This window comes from Cebidichthys violaceus, unplaced genomic scaffold (assembly GCF_023349555.1).
Source record: "Cebidichthys violaceus isolate CVI_PGR_0920_01 unplaced genomic scaffold, fCebVio1.0.p SCAF_12, whole genome shotgun sequence".
NCBI lineage: Eukaryota > Metazoa > Chordata > Actinopteri > Perciformes > Stichaeidae > Cebidichthys > Cebidichthys violaceus.
In genome coordinates, this window is record NW_027176285.1 from 15,808,277 (window position 1) to 15,828,615 (window position 20,339).

Genomic DNA, 20,339 nt, shown 5'->3' on the forward strand with positions numbered 1-20,339 from the left:
AATCATCCTAAATGTTCCCGCTCCAGTGATTTTTGTAGACATCCGGTTATGATTTTAAAAAGGTCCCCTTTTGTTTCAGAGAAGGAATAGTTTTGCCCGATGTTTCAGAGTTCCTTGTGTAACATTCTCGACGTGAATCGGTGAATACAGACGGTGAAAAGGAAATGGTAATAAAGTTATTTTTTGCGCTCTGTAGCACTTTGAAAGAACTGTCTGTTTGGTTTCATTCATTACGGGATTTTGAGGTTTCAAAATAAAGCGAATTATCGTATATTAAATATTTAGAAATGTGTTAAATCTCCAAATGCTTGTTGGTGAGGGTGTGTACCAGAGTGAGTGACCTGTGGAGCCGACGCACAACTAGTAATACAGATATGATGGATAAATAGCTCCAATATGATCAATAATAAATAACAATTGATTTACAGGTTAGCGTTTCATTTCTACCTAACAGACATGGAAATGCAAACGCACAGTTCTTCATTTTTATATATATATTCTTCTGTATTTTCAATTCAACTTACACTCACATCATTATGTACAGTACAAAAACTAAATTGTCATATCGTCACTTCTTCGACAGACTTGGAAGTGAATCCTCTCTCACTGTAAACGACTTCATCAAGCAGTGACATCACCATGTCATGATAGCTCGGCTCCCAGGTGGAGCCACATCTCTGCGTACTTGTTTCATAAAGGGAGACTGACTCCATTTATCTGAGAAAGACAATCAGGCGCTAACAAAGTGGGCAATTTGGGCTAACTAGACTTTTCAATTATTTACAGCAGGTTTAGTCAAACTTTGACTCTCCACTCGACGAGTATAAAACAAAGATGGCCGCTTACGTAGGTGAAGCGTGTTACCATGACCTCCTAAAGGGATGCGCCCCGCTCTGTCCAGCATCATATCATCTGAGTTCATCAAAGCCATTCATTTATTAACGTCTTCTTCTGTGTGTGAAACGTCGCTGTGCTCCTCTGGTCCAGTAGAGAGGGTTTGATTCTGAGAGTCCATCGCTGCTTGTGCTTTCTGAACAGCGACCTCCAGCATCGTGTGGTCACTGAGCAGCTGTTGGAGAGCAGCTGGGTCCATCTCCAGCAGCATGCCTGCACAAATAGAATGCAGAGGGATAGAAGCAAAATGTCATTAGTGTTTAGGCTTTATCCACGCCTCACAAGGCCTATAACATAAAGATGATAAACGTCCAAAGATATATAGTCAATGATGTCTACAGGGAACTATCAGGTCACCTGTAATATCGTTTGCGTGAAGCGGATCCAGCTCTTCCACCAGTGAGAAGATCTTCTCTCCGAGCCTCTCCGCGTCGTCGGCGTCTGATGCGTCACTGATGTCGGTCCCCTCCACGCTCTGCCTGAAGGGAGGCAGCAGGAACAACCTTTCAAACAGCGGCTTAACCGAAACTTATCAAAGACAATTGGTTCTTTTTTTTTTAAATAGATTTTACTTGGGATCGACAGTAGTGAGTCACGCACTCTTTTAGTGTCTTCAGGGCGAAGGTCACCTGCTCTTCCAGCAGTTTGGGGTCTGAGAGAAGGTTTAAAACGGCCTCTTTGTGCTGCTCCAGAAGCATTCCTGTTGAACAGCAAATGATTCAGTACATCACAAAAAAACATCAAAAACATTAGAAAAGTCACAGTATATTGTATGTCATTAAAAAGTCATAGTATAGCATGCATTACACATTAGTTGCTCATAAATGTATTTGCATATAAATGACGATGAGACTAAGAGTCCACGTTCATTCCAGCTGCTCTGTGAGGCTTTACTTAAGCATTAAATGCTGACATGGCAACATGCTCACAGTGGCAATGCCAACATGCTGATGTTGAGTCTCACTGCATAACATGAGGTGTTTGTTGCTTACCTGTGATTTTCTGGGAGTGGCCGGTGTGGTAAACATCCACCAGCTCGAACAGCTGCTCCCCCAGAGAGTCAGAAGACTCAGAGACGTCATCGTCGTCCTTACATGGCGCCGCGCTGCAAAGAGGTGCAGTGACATGTTAATGCACTCGCATGAATTCCATGGTGTGACTTTTTTTTTTAAGACTCTGACAATACATCACTGATGTTGTGTTTGTGTCCCTCTGCATCTGAACACAACCTCGCTCCTCTGCCGGGAATACATCTGGCTCAGACATGACGACTCATGAGAACCCACAAAAACTGTGACCAGACTGTATGATGGAGGGAGAAGATCAGGTGCTCATTGCTGTACCTGGGCTCCTGTGCCAGCTGCAGGGCTCGGAGGGCCTTCTCCACGCCTGCGGTCAGCGTGGCTTTGTCCTGCAGCATCTGACTCAGGACAGGACCTGGCAACTCCAGCAGCATACCTGGGACACACACACACACACACACACACACACACACACACACACACACACAGAGGCTTGGGAACTTTGATTTAATTTTGTATTATCAAAATGAAAAGGCGAGCCACGCAGGTCACCTCACCTGTGAGTTTTCCAGCATTCTCTCTATGTTTTGGGTAAATCAGAGAGTACAGTTTCTCACCAAGTGTCTCCAGATCTTCTGCTTCATCCATGTTTTCACATGAAGACACTGCTTGCAGGTGCCATGTTACACCTCACTGTAACTTGACAACGAGCGATTTTACAGAAGACTTTGACCTCTGACAACTTAGTGAACAGCTTCCAATCACATCAACATTCAGACACCATCCACTTAACACTTCCCAAAATCTACATCCAAAAAATGCAGATTCTTACTAATAGATTAGTCTAATTTACTCTGTGCGCGTCCTTCACGTGCACTCATGCCATCATCTAATTAATGACTCCTTTTAGGGTTAAAACAAGCTGACATTTGAAAATTAATATTTTGACGGCTGTCTGTAAACACGAGTCGCGTATTAATGACGTCAGTCTTTGACCGAGCGCGGCGAAGACGTGTTCCTCCGCTGGAGTTTGCGGATAATTAGTACGTGATAAAAATTACATTTAATATGCTCTAGTGTCGCAGTAAAAATATAAATATTACCCTATCGATTTATTGTATGTTTAAAATCGTATAAAATGTGTGTTCGATGGCAAATGTTTCATAAAGAAGTAGCTGTAGGTGCGCAGTGATCTGTGATAGAGGTTCCGTAAAGCGGTTTCCGGTCTCTCCGGTCCTCTTTCTCCGCTAAAAGGTAACGTGGTCGCCTCGGCAGCTATTAGCCGCACGCTAAACTGTATTTATTGTGTCTTCCTACTTGTATTTAGTCCCTGAGAGTGAGTTATTCATTTTGTGGTGATTGTTTTACATCCAATGTGACATAAAATGCCCTCGAATAATGTAGGAATGGAAAGATACATTTGTGAGCACGTCGCTCATGTTAGGCCTCGTCGTGATCCATCAGCTTTGGAGCTAACTTGAGCTAACTGTGCTTTAATGCAACAACCAAGCTGTCTTAATATGAGTGCAATAGTTGAATACACACACGTATAATCTTTCACAATACTCAGTCAACAATTTCCCCACCTAACTGTAAGAATCGTGAAACCAAGTGAACACGTTGAGTTGAAGTTATTACAAATGGTAGCAAACAGATAACGCCCGTCAGCTGCAACTATCCAGTGTCTGTACCTCCAACTGCTACTTAAAAGTTGCTTTCAGATGTTCTTCATTTTTAATATCGCTGTCTTTTTGTTTTGTCCAGGTTCATCATGTCGTCCCATTTGCAGTGGATGGTCATCAGGAACTGCTCCAGCTTCCTCATCAAGAGGAACGGACAGACCTACAGCACCGTGAGTAACGTTAACCCGCCTGTCTCTGTGCTCAGACCCCCTAACTGACAGACCACTACACGTACGAGCCCCAACCAGGGATTCGAGTATGTGGTGTGTGAACACTGGAAAGCCTACATACCGCTGTCATACTGTACACTTAGTGCTCCGTGTGGACCGGGTAGCTTACAGCATATGACAGGACTGGTCTTAATTGTGAAATATATACACAATAGTCTCGTCTTTTGTACAACCAACACAAGCTGTCCTGTTCGGTTCTCTGAATTATGTGTCTTTGTGTGACAGGAGGCCAACAACCTGAAGTCCAAGAACTCGTTCCGCTTCAATGGTTTGGTGCACAGGAAGACCGTCGGCGTGCAGCCGGCTGCCGATGGCAAGGGGGTCGTGGTGGTGCTGAAGAAGCGTAAAGGTAAACCTTTGACGCGGTTTCTTCCATCTTCAGGCGCTTCATATTTTCTGTAAAACAAGTGATTTACTGCATGGAATAAGACCGTCTTTACCCGACACTCACATGGTGTTCTGAGTCATTTTGAGTTATACGTCTGAATGTACGTTGTACAACCGGACTGCTGTTCTTAACGAACGTCAACAACACTTTATACTGGAATTGGTTAATATAGACCGATCTGTCTAAGTTGAGCACTGTCACTTTAAGAAGGATATAGAGGATTTATGTAATGTTATATTTTTTTTGTCAGTGGTCATTAAAACGTCTTTGTTTTTCTTGCCGCACAGGTCAGAACAAACCCGCCAAGTCGTACGAGAAGATCACCATCAACAAGAACTCTCGCGCCACCCTGAACAGCCTGAGGCACATCATCAGCAAGAACAAGTACCGAAAGGACCTGCGCATGGTGAGCTCCATGTGTGACGCTGAAGTTGTTATTTGTGTGGCGGTCCGTCTTAATGTGTAGCTCATATTTCAAAGCGTTTCGGGAAAATAATCTGAGCGTCTTTTGTGTCCCCCAGGCCGCCCTGCGTCGCGCCAGCGCCATCCTGAAGAGCCAGAAGCCTGTCGTGGTCAAGAAGAAGCGCACCAAGGCTGCCAAGACGGCATAGAGAGACACATGATACATAAATAAAAGCTTCTTGTTTGGAAAAAAAAAAAAACCCACATTGTTCTGTGTCTTAACTGGATCCGTACTACATCAGTGGCTTCTGATGTGAAGGATGAAGATATCTGACCAGTTATATAGTAATGGAGTTATTCCACAGGAGTCTTTAATGCATGATGGTCATAGTTATTGATACTTTTGGGAGAGTGTAAATGAGCAAAGCTTCCTGGCAAGATCAGTGAAGGATTAAGTCAGAGTTTTATAGTTATGAGTTATATTAAAGGAAGCGGTCTCACACATGGAAATGTAATACAGATGATAACCTTTGAACAGAGTTAATGCCTTTTATAACCAGAACAACTATATTATAACAGGAAACATGTCTGTTGTAAATATTACTATTACATTTGTTGACTTGCTTTTTCCTCCCAAAACTTCAAACTGTAGCTGTTGTGACTAGAAACGGGTCAATCAGTAAATGATCTCAGCACCAGAACAACCTCCAGAGGCTGAAATCAACACACTCATTCAGGGAATATAATCTCATCCGAGTCTTGGAGCCCCATCCTCTTGACCTCTGATGTCTCAGTGATGATGTTCACGCTGAACTACATGTGACAGAAATGAGCTGCAACTAATCGAACAGGAGGAGGTCATTGGTTATCTGTGCTCCCAGTTGGCACATAGCTTCTCTTTCTACCCATAGTTTTTAGACTATTTTACACAAATCTCTGAAGAACTCAACACTTAACATTTGTTTTCTTTATTTTTTTTACACAGTTTGAAGCAGTAGCTCATACTGAAGCGGACAGGGCCTGTTGCTTTAGTCACAGTAACCACCGAGGTGGAAACATTGGATAGATTTTAAAGCAGCCCACTGGCAGCTTTCCAACTATGGCTTCGGAAAGAAATAAACTGTTGTCACCTCCCCTTGAGTACAAGCTGATGAAAAGTCCACTGCAGCAATCATCTCTCTGACTCGGGACCGAGACGCCGCCGCTGTGAGAGGGACGGCTCGGCTTCTGAAGATGTGATCTGTGCCGGTCGCTATGAGGGGACTGGGGCCCGTGCTGTTCTTCATGCCCGTGGCTCTACTGGTCCTGCAAAGTCGGAGCTTTGAACTGCAGGATACGATTCATGCTCTGATAGAGGAGAACATCCACCTTCATGACCGGCTGGAGAACCTCACCCAAGCCCTCAGGGAACTCAAGCGGATGCTCTTGCATCACTCAAATGGTACGGAGTCTTTAACCATCCATATATATATACTGTATATATGTATATATATATATATATATATATATATATATATATATATATATGTATATATATATATATATATATATATATATATATATATATACAGTATATATACAAATGAAGTAAGAAAAATGTCTTTTCTTTGAATGTTCATCCGTCATATTCCTTTTTTTTACTCTTATTCTAATTATCCATTTTACACCAGTACACATTGATCTTGTTTGTGCAAATATAACCTTTGAGACAAGGCGAATACTATAGGCCAGCATCGTGGGACCAATGCTGAAATACATATTAGTCTGTTTTTCAATGCTCTGCCCCCCAAGGTCCACCCAGCTGCTCCTCTTTCCCCTCACTCTCATTTCCTGTCTCCTGTCTCTTAATCCTTTCCACGCTGCCTTCATTCCTCCATGTTATCATGCAGCGTTTTCTGTTTTTAGTTGTTTGACCTCACCCAGAGAACCCACTACACGTATTCATGACTTCAGTGTGTTTTGTGATTTTTAAACACAGACCCAGATCACCACGAACACAGCGACCATCACAGTGAGGATGCCCAGCACCTGTGGGACGAATGGTCAGAACACGGTGTGTATCTCGACTCGCCGGTCTCTTCAGCGAACTAAAACATCCCCAAAGCTTCCAGCAGATTTACTGCATTGAGCGAGCAAAGTTGTGGCAGAGCCCCCGTAGCCTTAGTTGCCATTGATTTCGTGGCAATGTGGGATGCAATCAGGCTTACGGGGTCATACAAGCACCAGAGGGTCAATGAAGTGAAATGTAAATCTACTCTGCCACAAAAGAGCCTTCTAGCAGCACAATATATGTCGCACATGACGATGATGTGACGGTATTTCTCCCTTCCATGCAGGCATCAGCGCAGACACCCATCTTCTGCTGGAGCATGCCTTCTGTGGACATGACCTGCACGACTCAGCTGCTCTCCTCCAGGAGGACACCACCCTCCTGCTGCTGGCGCTGCTCTGCCTCTCCCTGCTGCTGAGGACTTATTTCTAGGCTACGTTAGCCTGGCGTCCACTGAAGAGCTTCACACACAACTTCAGCCGTCGTCTGTGTCACTCAATTGTTCAATATAATAAAGTTGTTATATTGTGGCCCGTGGGGACAAGTCAAAATGATGCAGTGATTATTATCGAGTAGGGAGTTTTTTGATATGGTTGCAGGGATGAGCTCTAACCCGGTTCTTCCTCTCCAGAGTGAGTATTGAGTGGAAAGGATTGAGTTGACCTCACTGAGTCAGACGAATCAGCTCTGGAGAGTTCACTGAACTGGAACGGAGCCTTTTGAATGCTGGTGTATCAGCACAGTGGAGGCTGAAAGACAGCAGATTAAACCTGCTGACTGGAACCACATTTTGTTGTTATGATAGCGATGATATTATTGTCATTTTATAAGACTTATATAGTGACGTTTTTCATCCCCTTCAGCTGATGAACATTGAGTAGTTTGGATTCCTTATCTTGGGTACAGAACTTTTTCCACAGCAGATCGTTCGACTGGTAGCAGGAAAAGCACAGGTGGAGCTACTAACTGTAACGATGCTCTGTTCCTAACGACATTAACTACACCTGTGAGACAAGTCAAACTGCTCTGAATAAAGTCCACGATGTCCGACGCTACCTGTGTTCATCTGAGCTGTGAATACAATAAATAGATACTTACAGGATGAACTCAGCAGCCTAGTGTGTTTAATATCTGGTTATTTACTTTGACCGACTGAGTCAAAGTAAAATTACATTTTTTGCCAACTTATAAAAGCTGTGGTGAACCTTCTCTTGAGGGACATTTCTGTCTTTCCAAGCTGTTCCATGCTCCACTGATCACCAGCTAGTCTCTAACTGTCTGTCTGCTGTTTGGTGCTGAGCAGGTAGTGAACAGTGGCTTCATCATAGCTCTATTATGCTGAACTCAGCAGGAAACAAACCTTTCACTGTTAGTATAGTTTTTGTTTTATTGTTTGAGAAATTAAAAAAACAACAACAACAATACGACAGGCACTGTGTCCAAACATTTAGTTTATTCTCCTCACTATTTGAAATGGTACAGCACATATAAAAGTTATAAAATTAACTACAAGTCAGTTTGGGTTGCAGGATTTGTATTCTACAGCGTGAAACACATTTAATACAATGAAGATGCAAATGAGACAAAACAGGGATTGTATGTTAACACAATGAATAAATAAAAGAATCACAGCTCAAACAAAACAAACTAACATCTACATCATTCTCACTGCGTACGACAGCTCCTCCATTTTAATCATTATAACTTATGTTTACCGTGGATTGACGTCAGGAGGGAAATCATTCGGCCATGATGTTGTGTTGTGCATTTGGTTCTGCTTCGACGCCGGCTGTATGAGGAGTAACACAGCAATCCTGGCTCAACCCGTCATCACTACGGTGGTCCACGTACATAAAAATCAGCTCTAGTCCATGCAGACTGTGTACGCGCGTGTGTGTGTGTGTGTGTGTGTGTGTGTGTGTGTGTCATGGCAGACGAAACCGGCTCTAGTCTATATCAAGGTCCGAGTCCTCATCGCTCATAGTGTTCTGTACGATGGCTCCGTTGCGAACCGTCTTGGAGACGATGGGGGGCTTGTCGGGCAGCAGGCCGTACTCCTGCAGCAGCGCCTCCACGTCCACGGCGAAGAAGTCTTCCCCGAGCTGGTCCGTCACCCGCACGAAGTTGCCGATCAGGTCTCCTGCTTTGTAAACGAGCAGAGCGGGCAGAGCGCTGTCTCTGAACAGAGCGCTGGTGCTGATGGCCGAGCTGCGCACGCTGCAGAATTTCACCAGCGGGTATTCCTGAGCCAGACACATCAGGCTGCCGCTCATGCTCTCGCAGCCCGGGATGTCGGACTCGTAGATGTGGATCATGACCAGGGTGCTTTTGTCCTCCTTGTCCAAAGCCTCCAGGAAGTCCTCGCCGCCGTTCAGCTCGTAGACCTGAGCGAAGCGTTTGCCGCTGCACAGCTGGCGGCGCATCTCTGCGATGCGCTGCATGCGGTAATGCTGGAGGAAGTCTTCGTCATCCTCGTCTTCCTGGAGCATGTTGTACTCTTGCATGGTCATCTGTGGGGAAGACGAAGAGGAGAACACATTCAGCTACTAAAGGGAACAGTGCTCTGGAGGTTTAAGTACTTCTACATTGGCTAATTATAACTCTATGACAACGATACACTTCTCAGGGCAGAAGATATGTGTATGTAAATTACTTGGCATATGCATTATTACAAAGAGAAACCAAATGTATCACTAATCCATAATTAGAGGATGGAGGTTGCAGGGATTCCACCATGTTAACGAGGTTGCTTTTAATTAATATCAGGCCTGTATTTAGCCTCTTCCCACAGCAAGTGTCCCGTTTCTTTCTTTCCCGTGTCGACGGTTTGTCCTCATCCTACTCACTTTGCCCTTGATTTTCTCCTGCAGCGCTTTCTCCTTCTCCTTGTCTTTTTCCAGGTCGAGGTCGGAGCGGCAGGTCATCGACAGCTTCTTGATCAGTCTTTCCATCTCTTTCTTCTGCTCCTGTTTCTGCTCCACCTCCAGCTGCTTGTACTTCCTCCAGTCATTGATGACACCCTTTGGTCCTGAGAGAGAACAGACAGTTTTACCGTCACAGTAATTCCTTTTACAAAGTTTTGCACGGTGATCTTATTTAGACAGTGCTTTTCATGGCGCGTGTGCGTTTGTGTCATTACCCGTGTTGACGGCACTTCCATCGGCGCTGTAGTCTATTTCAGGCTCCCCGACGTTAGCGTCCCGGATGGTCTTGTTCTCCCCCTCCTCATCCTCGTTGTCGCTGCCTTCATCCTCACTGCTGCTATAGTAGTACTGCAGCTTCTCACCCAGAATTTTGTCATCCAGAGTCGTCATTACAACGGCTCACCTGAGGGCAGAAGTTTTCAATGCGTTAAGATGGGACACGAATGCAACTCCCTAATGCCATTTACAGGAAGCTTAACTCTTTCATATGAGAAGGAGGCACAGTGTTGACTCATGAGCTCATTCTTCATCTTTGTACTGCAAGCAGAGGCTAGTCTGTACTGAGCAACCTCAATACGAACTAATCCAATGTGCTTGTGCCTTAAAATCCCTAGACTATATTTGAATAAGGAAGTCTGTCTCCATTCTATTGAGTAATTTGACTAATAATTTGCATGAGCCGCAGCTGATGGTGAGACAATACTGCTTTTATCTTTAACCCCTCATCAGATGAAACCTCTACAGATAAACAACTGTTTTCATTCAGTGGAGCATAATAATCCTGATTGACAGCCATCCAAGCTGTCATAGGTTAGCCTAGAAAGGGCTTATGTCAAAAAAAAATAGGGCAACTGCATAATGCATAGCTTATGATAAGTGTGTCAACACAACTTGGGCTGAGAGGCCTTTAATGATGCACTGAGCCGTGTGTAAGTCCAACTATTGTGCACAGATGGAGAGACGAGGAGACAGACACCCCCTCTCATTTTAACAGCGGCAAGGAAGCAAAAATAATATTATGTCCGACTACGGTTACAGCTCTTTTGTTTGATATCGTTGCCATATTTCTCCACTGCCACTAAAATGTATTTAACACATAGTAAACAGTAGGAGCGAAGGCCTGCAGCCTAACGTTCACTGTTAGCTAGGTTGTCTGTGAATCCCTGTGACAGCTACGACAGTTAGCATTAAATCAAGAGATATATCGTTAGCTAGCTCTTCGCTCTTTTTGCAGGTGTCCTCAAGTACCTCGACGCTACTGTAAAGAGGATAGAGCCGACCCAGTAATCTTGTTTATGAAGTAGGACATAGGGCGTTTTAGGTTAGCATCTGAGCTAACTCGTATTGCACTGACTTCCTGATACAACCTTAGCTAGCCATACACCGAGTGCGTATTTATTCAATCTCTCTTGACATTTTACGCAACTACAAAAACATGATAATGTCCATTAGTTATCTTACCTTGATTGTATGTCCAGCTAAGGTTAGAAAAATACCACCAACTCCCAGAGCTCACTCCTGCTAATCTGCTAGTTTAGCCGCAAACCACTCTGCCGGAGTATGATGCCTTCAGGAATACCGAAAATGTCGTAAATAGGAGGCGCAAGCGCAACGACAACCGTCACTCCGCTGAATAGTTGCGGTTTAAGCTGCATTTATGGTGTGGACTGTTTCGGACATAACAGGAAACAAAGTAGCAACACTCAATATGTGATGTTTGTAACAACTGTATTAGTATATTGCCTCAAATACGCATATTTAAAATATATTTGTTTTAGTTAGTCAAACACCTCAACCACACCATAGGCACTCAAAATAGCTGATCTGCAGAGTTAAATTCTAGCGTTATTGTTATCTAAATCTGATTTTGAAGTATGGAGTGTGATGGGGTCGTTTTCTGAAGTAACCGTGTCGGAAAGTTGGACGTTACAGAGAGTGCGTAAAGGCAACACGGTTCCACGGTTCATCCGGGTTCCGTGCACTGACTTAGGAGATGCAGGAATATTTTTATGCAGTTCTCAGCTTCACCACAAGAGGGCGTTGTGACTGTGAAATATGACAGATAGTACCACTGCTGCTACTACTACGACCACTGCTGACAGGCTCTCCAACAAAGGTCGTTGTAGATTTTATGTTTGGTCAGATATGAATCCCCATTTAGATACATATTTAAAGCCAAAAGGTTTTAATGTGTTTTTAAATGTTGCTGTGCATCTTGTTTATTGATAAAACATAGATCCCGCTATTGTCTGTCTGTTCCCGTCATTATTCAACTTCAAGCCAAAACAAACAGGATTTACAAGAAGTGGTGAGTTCGACATGAAAGTGGGAATACTGACTCATGAGAACCACAGAACAATGTGAACCACAACATATTTTAACCACTGCCAATTGAAACAAACGGACAATTATCCACGTTTGTGTCTATAGTTTTATTTCAATGACTGACTCCATCATTACTCTTTAAATAAATCCACAGACGATACATACTGTCATTACTGGACAGTGTGAACATGATGGTATTTAGGTATTCAGGCACAAAGCATTTAACACAAATTACATGTTAATATACTCACTGATTCGCTCATGTGCGGCGAGCTCTGATACTGAGCTGAGTCCTGTCTGATTCTCCAGTGACATTCAAACAACCACTGCTGCACCTTCTCTACACAAACTTCTTTTCTGGTTTTGCAGCAACAGCAGCCTCTTTTACCTTAACATATGGATCATATGCGAGTCAAAGCTCATCAGTCCTTATTTTACTGTCATCACTCCCTCCTTTTGATTGCTCCTCCATTGGTACTCTGAACGCCACATAAGGACACGTCCTAGTGTTCAGACAGACCAGCTTCTTCAGCGTGGCAGAGTTCACTATGTCAAAGCCGACGTTGCCCCCAAACGTGCTGGGCTTCCAGTAAGCTGGAGAACAAATAGGGTTTCCCAGGAGGCCTTTAAGGGAGAAGGGGGCGCCCATCTCCACCATGCTCTCTCCGAAAATGGCCCCCTGACGCGTTTTCTCCAACAGCATGCCGGGATAAAACTCAAGAGAATCAATATCCCCGTAGAACTCTTCAAGCTCACGGGCAATCTCCTCGTCATCTGCAAATAATCACAAGTACCGCGCAGTTAATAAAGGGATCTACAATACGATGCACCAAGGACTAATCTATGACTTTGGATAAGATGGAGGAGAATGAGAATGTGCGCTCAGCTGACAGAGTTGTATGAGTGAAGCATCACATGCTCTGAGCTGTCTCCCGTACCAGTGAAGTGTCTGAACGATGTGTACGGCTGGAGGTTGAAGCGCTTCCTGTACTCGTTGAAGGGCTGCATGCGGAGTTTGCGGGACTCCTTAATGGTCACCACGGCCACTTTGGCCACCACGGCGTTGGTGTTAAAGCCACCGCCAACCTGCAGGACAAAAGGTTTAAGAATGAAGTATTAATGTAAAAAAAAATAAAAAATGACAATACACCAAATACTGTATGCATGTACACGACTACCTTGAGATTAAATATCAAAAGTGTATGCTAATGTAGGCTAGTAAAAGTAGTGATCTATGTGAAAAGTGTAATTAAAAAAACTGTATTTTTCCCAGCCAGTATATGCATTTTCTGTACGTGGCAGGCAACCCAAAAAAACCATATCAATATTTGTTTCTCTTCAGCACATTAACCTTTTTAGTAGCTATGACTGTTATTGCACGTCTTCCCTCTTTTTTAAAAGGTGTACTTTGGGTTCAGGCCAACATAAAGCGTCAGTACGACTATAACAACCCCGACCAGCCTCAGTTGGTCACAACTGTATCAACACATGAGCCAAGCCCCTTCAGTGCTCAACGTTTATCGCTAACAGGACACAAATCCAGCAAAACAGAACGTGTGAACGCCAAGAAACACTTTGTGGCTATTTGAAGCTGCCAACACTTCAGATTACATCCCATAGTTCCAACTAACTAAGAGTTAGTCACAACTATCGGAGCTTCCAATCAACCACACGCTTAAGAACATGTTTTCATTGCTGCATAATTTAGACATCACATGGTATGGTTTGTTACCTGGCCGGCGACTTGCCGAGAGAAGGAGTCCACCAGCTTCTCGATGCCGTAGTGAGTGAGGACGGAGTTGTTGAAGAGGAACTGCTTGTAGGACAGCTCATCTCCATCAATGAGGAAGCTGTCGGGCATCAAGGGGTGCCAGTGGTAGAGCTGGCTGAACTCCAGAGCGATGCGGTTCCCGTACTGGAAGTTGGAGTTAAACAGCAGAGTGGGATCAAACTTCAAATGCAGCATGTATCCACTGAGGTGCTGCACATACTCCTCGATCACTATTTTTATTGTCTCACCTGAAGGGAAAGGTGCAGAGACACAGAGAGGGACAAACATAATACAAAAGTTACAGTTATAAACGCATTAAAGAAAAAGTGCAGCGTATTATTAAGGAATAGGATTCATTCAAAGTATTTCCCAAACTGTCTAAAACTCTTCCGTCATAATGCTGCGCAGCTCACCAATGATGATGAATCGCGTGGTCTGGAACAGCTGCTCATCGTCCCAGGTGGGATGCTCCGCCTTCAGGATGTCACACACTCGGTTGTGCTCCCTGAGCCACAGCGTGGCGAACATTCCCAAACCCGGGAGGAGGCCGTACACTTCCTGACCAATAGCCATCTGAGTCTCAGGAGGGATCCCGGGGGGGTAGCTCATCTTCACCGGTGCATCCGCTACAGAGGGAGGGTACATCTCTCCGTCAACTAGCTAAAAGAAGAGACAAAAAAAATCATGTCTTTCCCAAAACATCTCCACTTCATCTGACAGTTCACTCCATATTCCTGCAGCAACATGTTAGAAAGCGTGCTAGGTGTTTCCCCATCTGAGGCAACACCAGCAGATTAAATTAGACGATAAGATCAGTGAGTGGTTTCACTCTGCCCTTGGAATGAGAAGTATTTGCTCTAATCTTGAGCAACACGTGAACGTTTCTCTTTTCCCCAGCTTTGATTGTTTCACCTGATACTTGAGTTTCCCGTCTTTGTGAAGCCTGAGCTGAAGCTGACGTTTCAGGTTGTCTCCGTAGACGTGCCCTGCGTCCACCTGGATGCGACACAACAACACACGAACGTGAAGAGGAAATTAATAACGGGAATTCATTTATTCACAGCATGCATGCAAAGCTGTTGAGCTACAAAGACAAAGTCTCCTCTGTGAGGGTTTTTTTTTTGTCCTACCCCAAAACCAACCGTGAACCTAAAGTCGTAGCAGGAAGAGTGCTCTTCAAAATAAAGTGTGTTGTTACTAAAGCTGTGAACGGACTGACCCCGTGCGCTTCAGCCTTGGTGAAGCCCACACCCATGCGGTTGTAGGTCTTGAAGAACTGGTGGGTGAAGTGTTGTGCGAAGAAGGCGAACATGAGGTTGGAGCCCTGCGGGTCGGGTCTGAACGTCCTCCTCATCAGCAGCCTCTCAACCAGCAGCTCAGGGTCAGGCAGCCCAGCCTTGCCTGAACAGAAAACACCGTTCAAAAACACAGATACAACAACCAGCGCGTTCCAGTCATAATACTGGAAATAGTGCGTCAGGGACAACAGCGCTGATACAGTGAACGCATCACACTGCTGATACAGTGAACGCATCACACTGCTGCTGCTGCTGCTGCTGCTGCTTCTGCACCAGTCAAGGTCTATAACCGGCGCGCATGTCGCTGTGGAGAGCAAAGTACCTGTTGTGCGTTAGATGCTGCTGGTGCTGTCACACATTTGCACCTCATAACGAAATATTATATCAAAATGATGCAGTGGTGGAAAGTAACTACATTTACTCAAGTACTGTGCTTCATTTAAGCTACTTTGAGTATTATCTGCTATGATCATAATGTGATATGAATATATTATAGGGCTGTATGGCTAACTATTTTTGGTACTAGTGACAATACAATACTTGGGTTCTGTACAGATAGCGAAACAATACTTGTATCGACACCTAGTGAAACGTGAATGAGTGGCTAACCTTTCACTCCCAGAACTGTGGGGCAGTTGTTGGGCACTGGGGGCAGAATCCGAGTGTAGTAGCTCAGATTGTAGTAGGACTCCCAGCTGAGGTAGCTATACTTGGAGTTGTAGGTTGGAGGGCTGGGTATTAAGTTGGACCTCACTGTTAAAATAAAAATAAAAAAGAAGTTATTAGACACGTTTGAATATGTGACAACCCTGAATGAACTGCACTGGATGAATGAACAGCTGACCCGTTAGAACCAGCCGCATGAGGACGTCCCGTAGGAAGGTGTAGTTGACGACGTCCCAGAGCCAGCTGAAGTGTGTGAGAATGTAATGCACCACTTCTGGACTGGGCTTTAAGAACTGACGCACTCTGGTCCAGAACTCCGCTGTGGTGTGGGAGGACACATTCAAAAAAAAAAAACTTTACTTAACAAAATATTTTTTACAGGAAGTTAGGGCAGCTAGGATTTCCCTCAGCATGTCAAAGTCAATAAATCACAGTCCGAGAGGATACTCAGCAAGACGGGTCCTGGTGTTGTAGACCCGGTGAATTACTCGGCTGTGATACAAAAGTGGCGATTCAGTCTAATTATCAGGAGTTCTAGCATCCTGTTGGTCAGGAGGGATCACCAACCAGGCAGAGGAGGGGCCACGGTCCCAGGGGCCCCAAAAGTGTCAAAGGTTTGAGCTAATTAAAGTGAACAGTTTCTTTTAGATGATGCTCCATTAAAACCACAATATCAACTGATATGATGACGGCTCATTCAAGGTGTGTTTAATCACTTTAGCTTTCATTTGGAGTCGTTTTTCTCACCACCTGACGAATGTGAGTCTCTCTTTTAGCTCTGTGTTTGGTCTCTATCAGCAACTCTCACAGTGAAATAGCTTAGCCGCTCCACGCTCCACTATGTACACCAGCTAGCCGTCGACTGTCTAGTAAGATTCATGTTTCTAAAATCCCGAAGCTGAAACAAAAAAAGTGTTTCAATCCCATTTCCCCTCTTCCTGTTCCACATTCCTTTTGTTTTCCGCCCTGCTGCTCCCACTCTTACTTCCCTGTTGTCTCTCTGCACAATCAAAGCGACGGTTAATTGGTATTACGCCTGGTGAGTGTGATGTAAGGACCGCGGTGTGTGAGGGCTCCTTGTTACTGTGAAGCAGAGCAGAAGAGATGGTGGATGGATGGATAGATGGACTGTAAAGAGATCAGCAGGAGCAGCTCTGATCCAGCTGGTCTCGTTCTGGCAGTTGCTCCCGTTTCCAAATATTTGGGTCTAGACAAGAAGTCCAAGCTCTGTGAGCCAGGGGCTAAGTTCCACTACTTCCTGATTAAACAACTCAATTAAATAGCCGTTTTCATCGGCCTGACATTCTAATCCATCCGTCTTGTGTACAAAGGAAGAACAGAATATTTCAAATTCCTTAAAAAATGCAATAACAACAGACTCACGGACGGTGCAGTTTTCTCCGCTGTAGCCGGTACGAGTGCAGTCACACTCATACTTGTCCTCACCATAATTTACACACACACCCCAGTGCTGACAGGGGAAATAGCAGCATGGGTTCACTGTGGGAAAAAAAACACACAAAGAAGACAAATCCTTACATACAACTCGGGCAGGCAGATCATAAACGACGTTGTGAGGTCAAATATTGACCTGCTCCTACACAAAACATCTGTCTTAGCACAAACTTTGGAGCCTCACTTCTAAAAACTTTTGGCCGGAAACGGAGTCTCAGATTGAAATGTCAGGAAACACTTTTATTCATTTGAAACATCTGGCATTAAAGTGATGTAATTCTATTTCATTCCTGCTCCCAGTGCAGCACTTGTTGTCAGAGATTGTATCATACATATTCAACATCTTGCATAAAGACTGATTAACAAAAAAAAAAGTCTTGAGAGACATGCTGCAGAGAGGTGAGATAAGCTCCTTATATAAGACTCCTCATCATTTCTTAGCGATACTTTCTAATTTGGTAAACATCTTAGGGAACGAGGTTCATAGACTAGTTCTCTTCAGTGGGTCGTATTAAGTGTAAACGCAGTTGTTAAACATCAGCAGAATTCCTAAATAAAGTTTGTTCTTAAGCACAGAAACAGGGGTGGAGGAGGAGGGGGGGGGGGGGGGGGCTGTCTTTTGACAGAGATGTGAGACATTAAATCCCACATGCTGGCAGATAACACACATTCCTTCATCCTACAACGTATGCAAGGACTACTACAAGTTCATAGAGACAGTCCAGGGTGTAGCATTACAGATACGTGAACTGTGTAGTCATTGATCTTGAGCAACCTCACTGCAGATCATTTTGACCGGAGTCCAAATCCTTGCACATGCAAAAACACGCCTCCGTCTGCCCACGCAGCCCCCGTCCTCCGTCCTCCGTCCTCCGTCCTCCTAACAGCGAAGCCTACGGATCAGACACCTCATCTGCCTGCTATGTAAACTACATGGACACTATCTGATTTCATTTTGCCACAAGAATTCAAATCTCACACGCACAGAGGAAACTCGAGAGATCGTACACGACTTGGCCGGTATAGAAAGGCAGGAACGGCATGAAAAGAAAGAGGTGGTGACACATGTTTGTTCACATGTGTGAGGGAGCAGATAACGTTGGCCCGAGGGCAGGATGGTAGATTGTGTGTCTAAAAGGTGGGAGGGGGTGGCAGTTGCCTCTACAGGTCAGACTACATGTTTGGACACAGGTCAGGCAGGAGAAGTCTGTCTGGAGGGCTTCACTGCTAGGAACACCTGCATCCAATTTCATGGTCTTGAAAAAGCAGGCCTCCCGATGCTACTCTTTCCTTTATTATAATCAACGCGAGAAGGAAAATATGATGAAACATGATGTCAGATACATAACATTTGTTTGGCAGTGCCCCTGTCTAGCTGATGAATCGTGTTATTGTTCGGGGGACGGGCTTGCCGGGGCCTGTCTTTGTTATCAGGGTGAGCGGAATGTCTAGCCTCTAATGGCAGCTTAACCGCAGTCAGAATCAGAAGACCTGATAAGTAGTAATAGTAGTATTTTATTCAGCCGTCGCACACAGTGCAATAAATAAAGCCTATATGCAATCTATACATATGAGTGAAAAGGCCTCTCCTACATCCTTATCAATTAAGTTAATTAAGTTACCCTAAAGAAAAATTAAATATAAGAAGATTTCAACTATTAAAACCACAGGGAGAAAGAAAAGACTCTATTGAACATGCGTTTGACCCGTGGCAGCAATTAGAGAAGCAAATACTCAGACTAACAGATATTACAGTATAATGTAAAAAAATGTAAAATAACACCCAAGAACGTTGACCTCTCACCTACCTGTGTCTGAGGTAACCTCATCACCCCGGCATGCAGGCTCCCGCAGCAGCAAGAGCAGAGCACACACTGATCCTAGGAAAGAGGCTTCAACAACAGTTTGACATTAATGTTTTTAGTTCAGTAGCAGAAAGGGAAGACACAACAGCAGCAGCAGCAGCAGCAATACTCACATCTCATTACAGCAGCCTCAGTTCAGGAAAGACTCATGTCAAACTCCGAAAAACTGTAAAGAAAAGTGTAACAATCCAGGAAAAGGAGGAGAGACAGACAGTGAGAGAGCAGCAGGACGACCAGCAATCCAACAGGTTAAGTCCTGTCTGTGAGTGCTGCAGCCCCGCCGCACTGCGCCTTTACCTGCCGTCCCGAGGAACAGTGGGAAGTGGGACGGAGGCGCCAGTCGAAGTGCGCGTTCACGTGTCCTTATCGCCCCCTGCTGGTGCACAGAGACTCACTGCAACTGCAATGCTTTTACCCCCCCCCCCACCATGTTTCCTCCCCTCATGCTAACACAGTGACATTCATATTTTTGACTAGACATATTAATTTTTGGAGGATATTGGCCGATACCGTGGGATGCGATTAAAGCAAAGCCTACAAGTGCTTCCTCCGGGTTTTTCCCCTTTTCGGTTCACAGCACACACACAATAGACCTGTTGTTCAGCTCCATGGAACACATTTCAACACGTCAGTGAGAAAAACCTGTGAAAAGGTATAATTAATTTGAAGATGAAACTTGTTCTGGATCACATTCGCCGCTTCAGTGTAGGTGTTGGTTCACCGGCACGTCCTCAACGTTATTGGTGAAACCTGTGCTAAAGCTCTGCAGTAGTGAAGAGGACTGCATGCTTTGACCTCCTTGTTTATGATAATACAGCTTCATCTATAGATTTCGTTGCATCCAAAAATATGCAATACTTCACGGTACATTCAAATGCACACTAAAGTGGGAAGTGCAGGAAGTAGAAACATTTGAAAAATGAAGCTAAATCTGTGTTTCTGGCTCATTGGTTCTTCGTCCGATCGCTGAGCTGCACATCCTGGCTCTTCAGTTCACGTGGCGTCATCTATCACTCACACTGAAGAAACTGACTGTTACAGAGGAGGGGAAAAACAGCAGCAGCACAGGTCACAAGGTCAAAGTAGAGGAGGTGTGTCAGGACTGTGTGGATGTAATGGATGGTCTGACCTCTGACCTCCGGAGCGGAGGAAGAGGCCGTGTGCCCAGAGAGGGAAGCGTCACGATGAGACAAGCTTTCATTCAAAGTAAAGTACGTCGGGTATGATTTAATAAACACTTTACTATTCTACGGTTTTTATTGCTGTAAGACGTTTTTTCTACAAGATTGGGCACAATATTCATAAAGTGTGGAGATCAAAATGTGGCAAAGAATGTGATAAATCTACAAAACTGGTGATTAAAAAAA

At 44.4% G+C, this 20,339-nt stretch overlaps 4 protein-coding genes across 8 annotated transcripts in view; 2 read left to right on the forward strand and 2 right to left on the reverse strand.

The window, feature by feature from the left end:
- sec16a (SEC16 homolog A, endoplasmic reticulum export factor) overlaps positions 1 to 209 on the forward strand; it is a 15,755-nt gene extending 15,546 nt beyond the window's left edge. For all 3 annotated transcript variants that reach the window (XM_068706708.1, XM_068706709.1, XM_068706710.1), the window contains one exon: positions 1 to 209. This exon is cut by the window's left edge and continues 1,376 nt beyond it. The gene's annotated coding sequence lies outside the window, so the exon portion shown is untranslated.
- A 264-nt stretch (positions 210 to 473) lies between these two features.
- On the reverse strand, positions 474 to 2,883 carry LOC137869346 (uncharacterized). 3 transcript variants are annotated; one of them, XM_068706712.1, is made up of 6 exons: positions 2,534 to 2,883; positions 2,238 to 2,352; positions 1,887 to 1,999; positions 1,495 to 1,594; positions 1,252 to 1,373; positions 474 to 1,107 (listed from the first exon to the last, which is right to left on the reverse strand). In XM_068706712.1, the coding sequence occupies exons 1-6, from the start codon at positions 2,562 to 2,564 to the stop codon at positions 932 to 934; spliced, it is 657 nt and encodes a 218-aa protein (XP_068562813.1). In that variant the 5' UTR covers positions 2,565 to 2,883; the 3' UTR covers positions 474 to 931. The 3 variants fall into 3 exon arrangements, with proteins under 3 accessions (XP_068562813.1, XP_068562812.1, XP_068562816.1); XM_068706711.1 differs by having other exon boundaries at positions 2,474 to 2,883; XM_068706715.1 differs by lacking the exon at positions 2,534 to 2,883 and having other exon boundaries at positions 2,238 to 2,455.
- Positions 2,884 to 3,101: 218 nt separating this feature from the next.
- On the forward strand, positions 3,102 to 4,878 carry rpl28 (ribosomal protein L28). The gene is made up of 5 exons (XM_068706716.1): positions 3,102 to 3,170; positions 3,681 to 3,768; positions 4,054 to 4,177; positions 4,504 to 4,622; positions 4,738 to 4,878. Exons 2-5 carry the CDS (start codon positions 3,688 to 3,690, stop codon positions 4,825 to 4,827), a joined length of 414 nt encoding a protein of 137 aa, XP_068562817.1. The 5' UTR covers positions 3,102 to 3,170; positions 3,681 to 3,687; the 3' UTR covers positions 4,828 to 4,878.
- Positions 4,879 to 8,101: 3,223 nt separating this feature from the next.
- Positions 8,102 to 19,268, reverse strand: pdcl (phosducin-like). Its single transcript, XM_068705656.1, has 14 exons — positions 19,086 to 19,268; positions 18,916 to 18,999; positions 17,036 to 17,152; positions 15,831 to 15,971; positions 15,596 to 15,739; positions 14,908 to 15,089; positions 14,601 to 14,684; positions 14,102 to 14,348; positions 13,650 to 13,936; positions 12,856 to 13,003; positions 12,337 to 12,691; positions 9,808 to 9,992; positions 9,515 to 9,696; positions 8,102 to 9,178 (listed from the first exon to the last, which is right to left on the reverse strand). Exons 1-14 carry the CDS (start codon positions 19,090 to 19,092, stop codon positions 8,615 to 8,617), a joined length of 2,727 nt encoding a protein of 908 aa, XP_068561757.1. The 5' UTR covers positions 19,093 to 19,268; the 3' UTR covers positions 8,102 to 8,614.
- Positions 19,269 to 20,339: the final 1,071 nt, after the last annotated feature.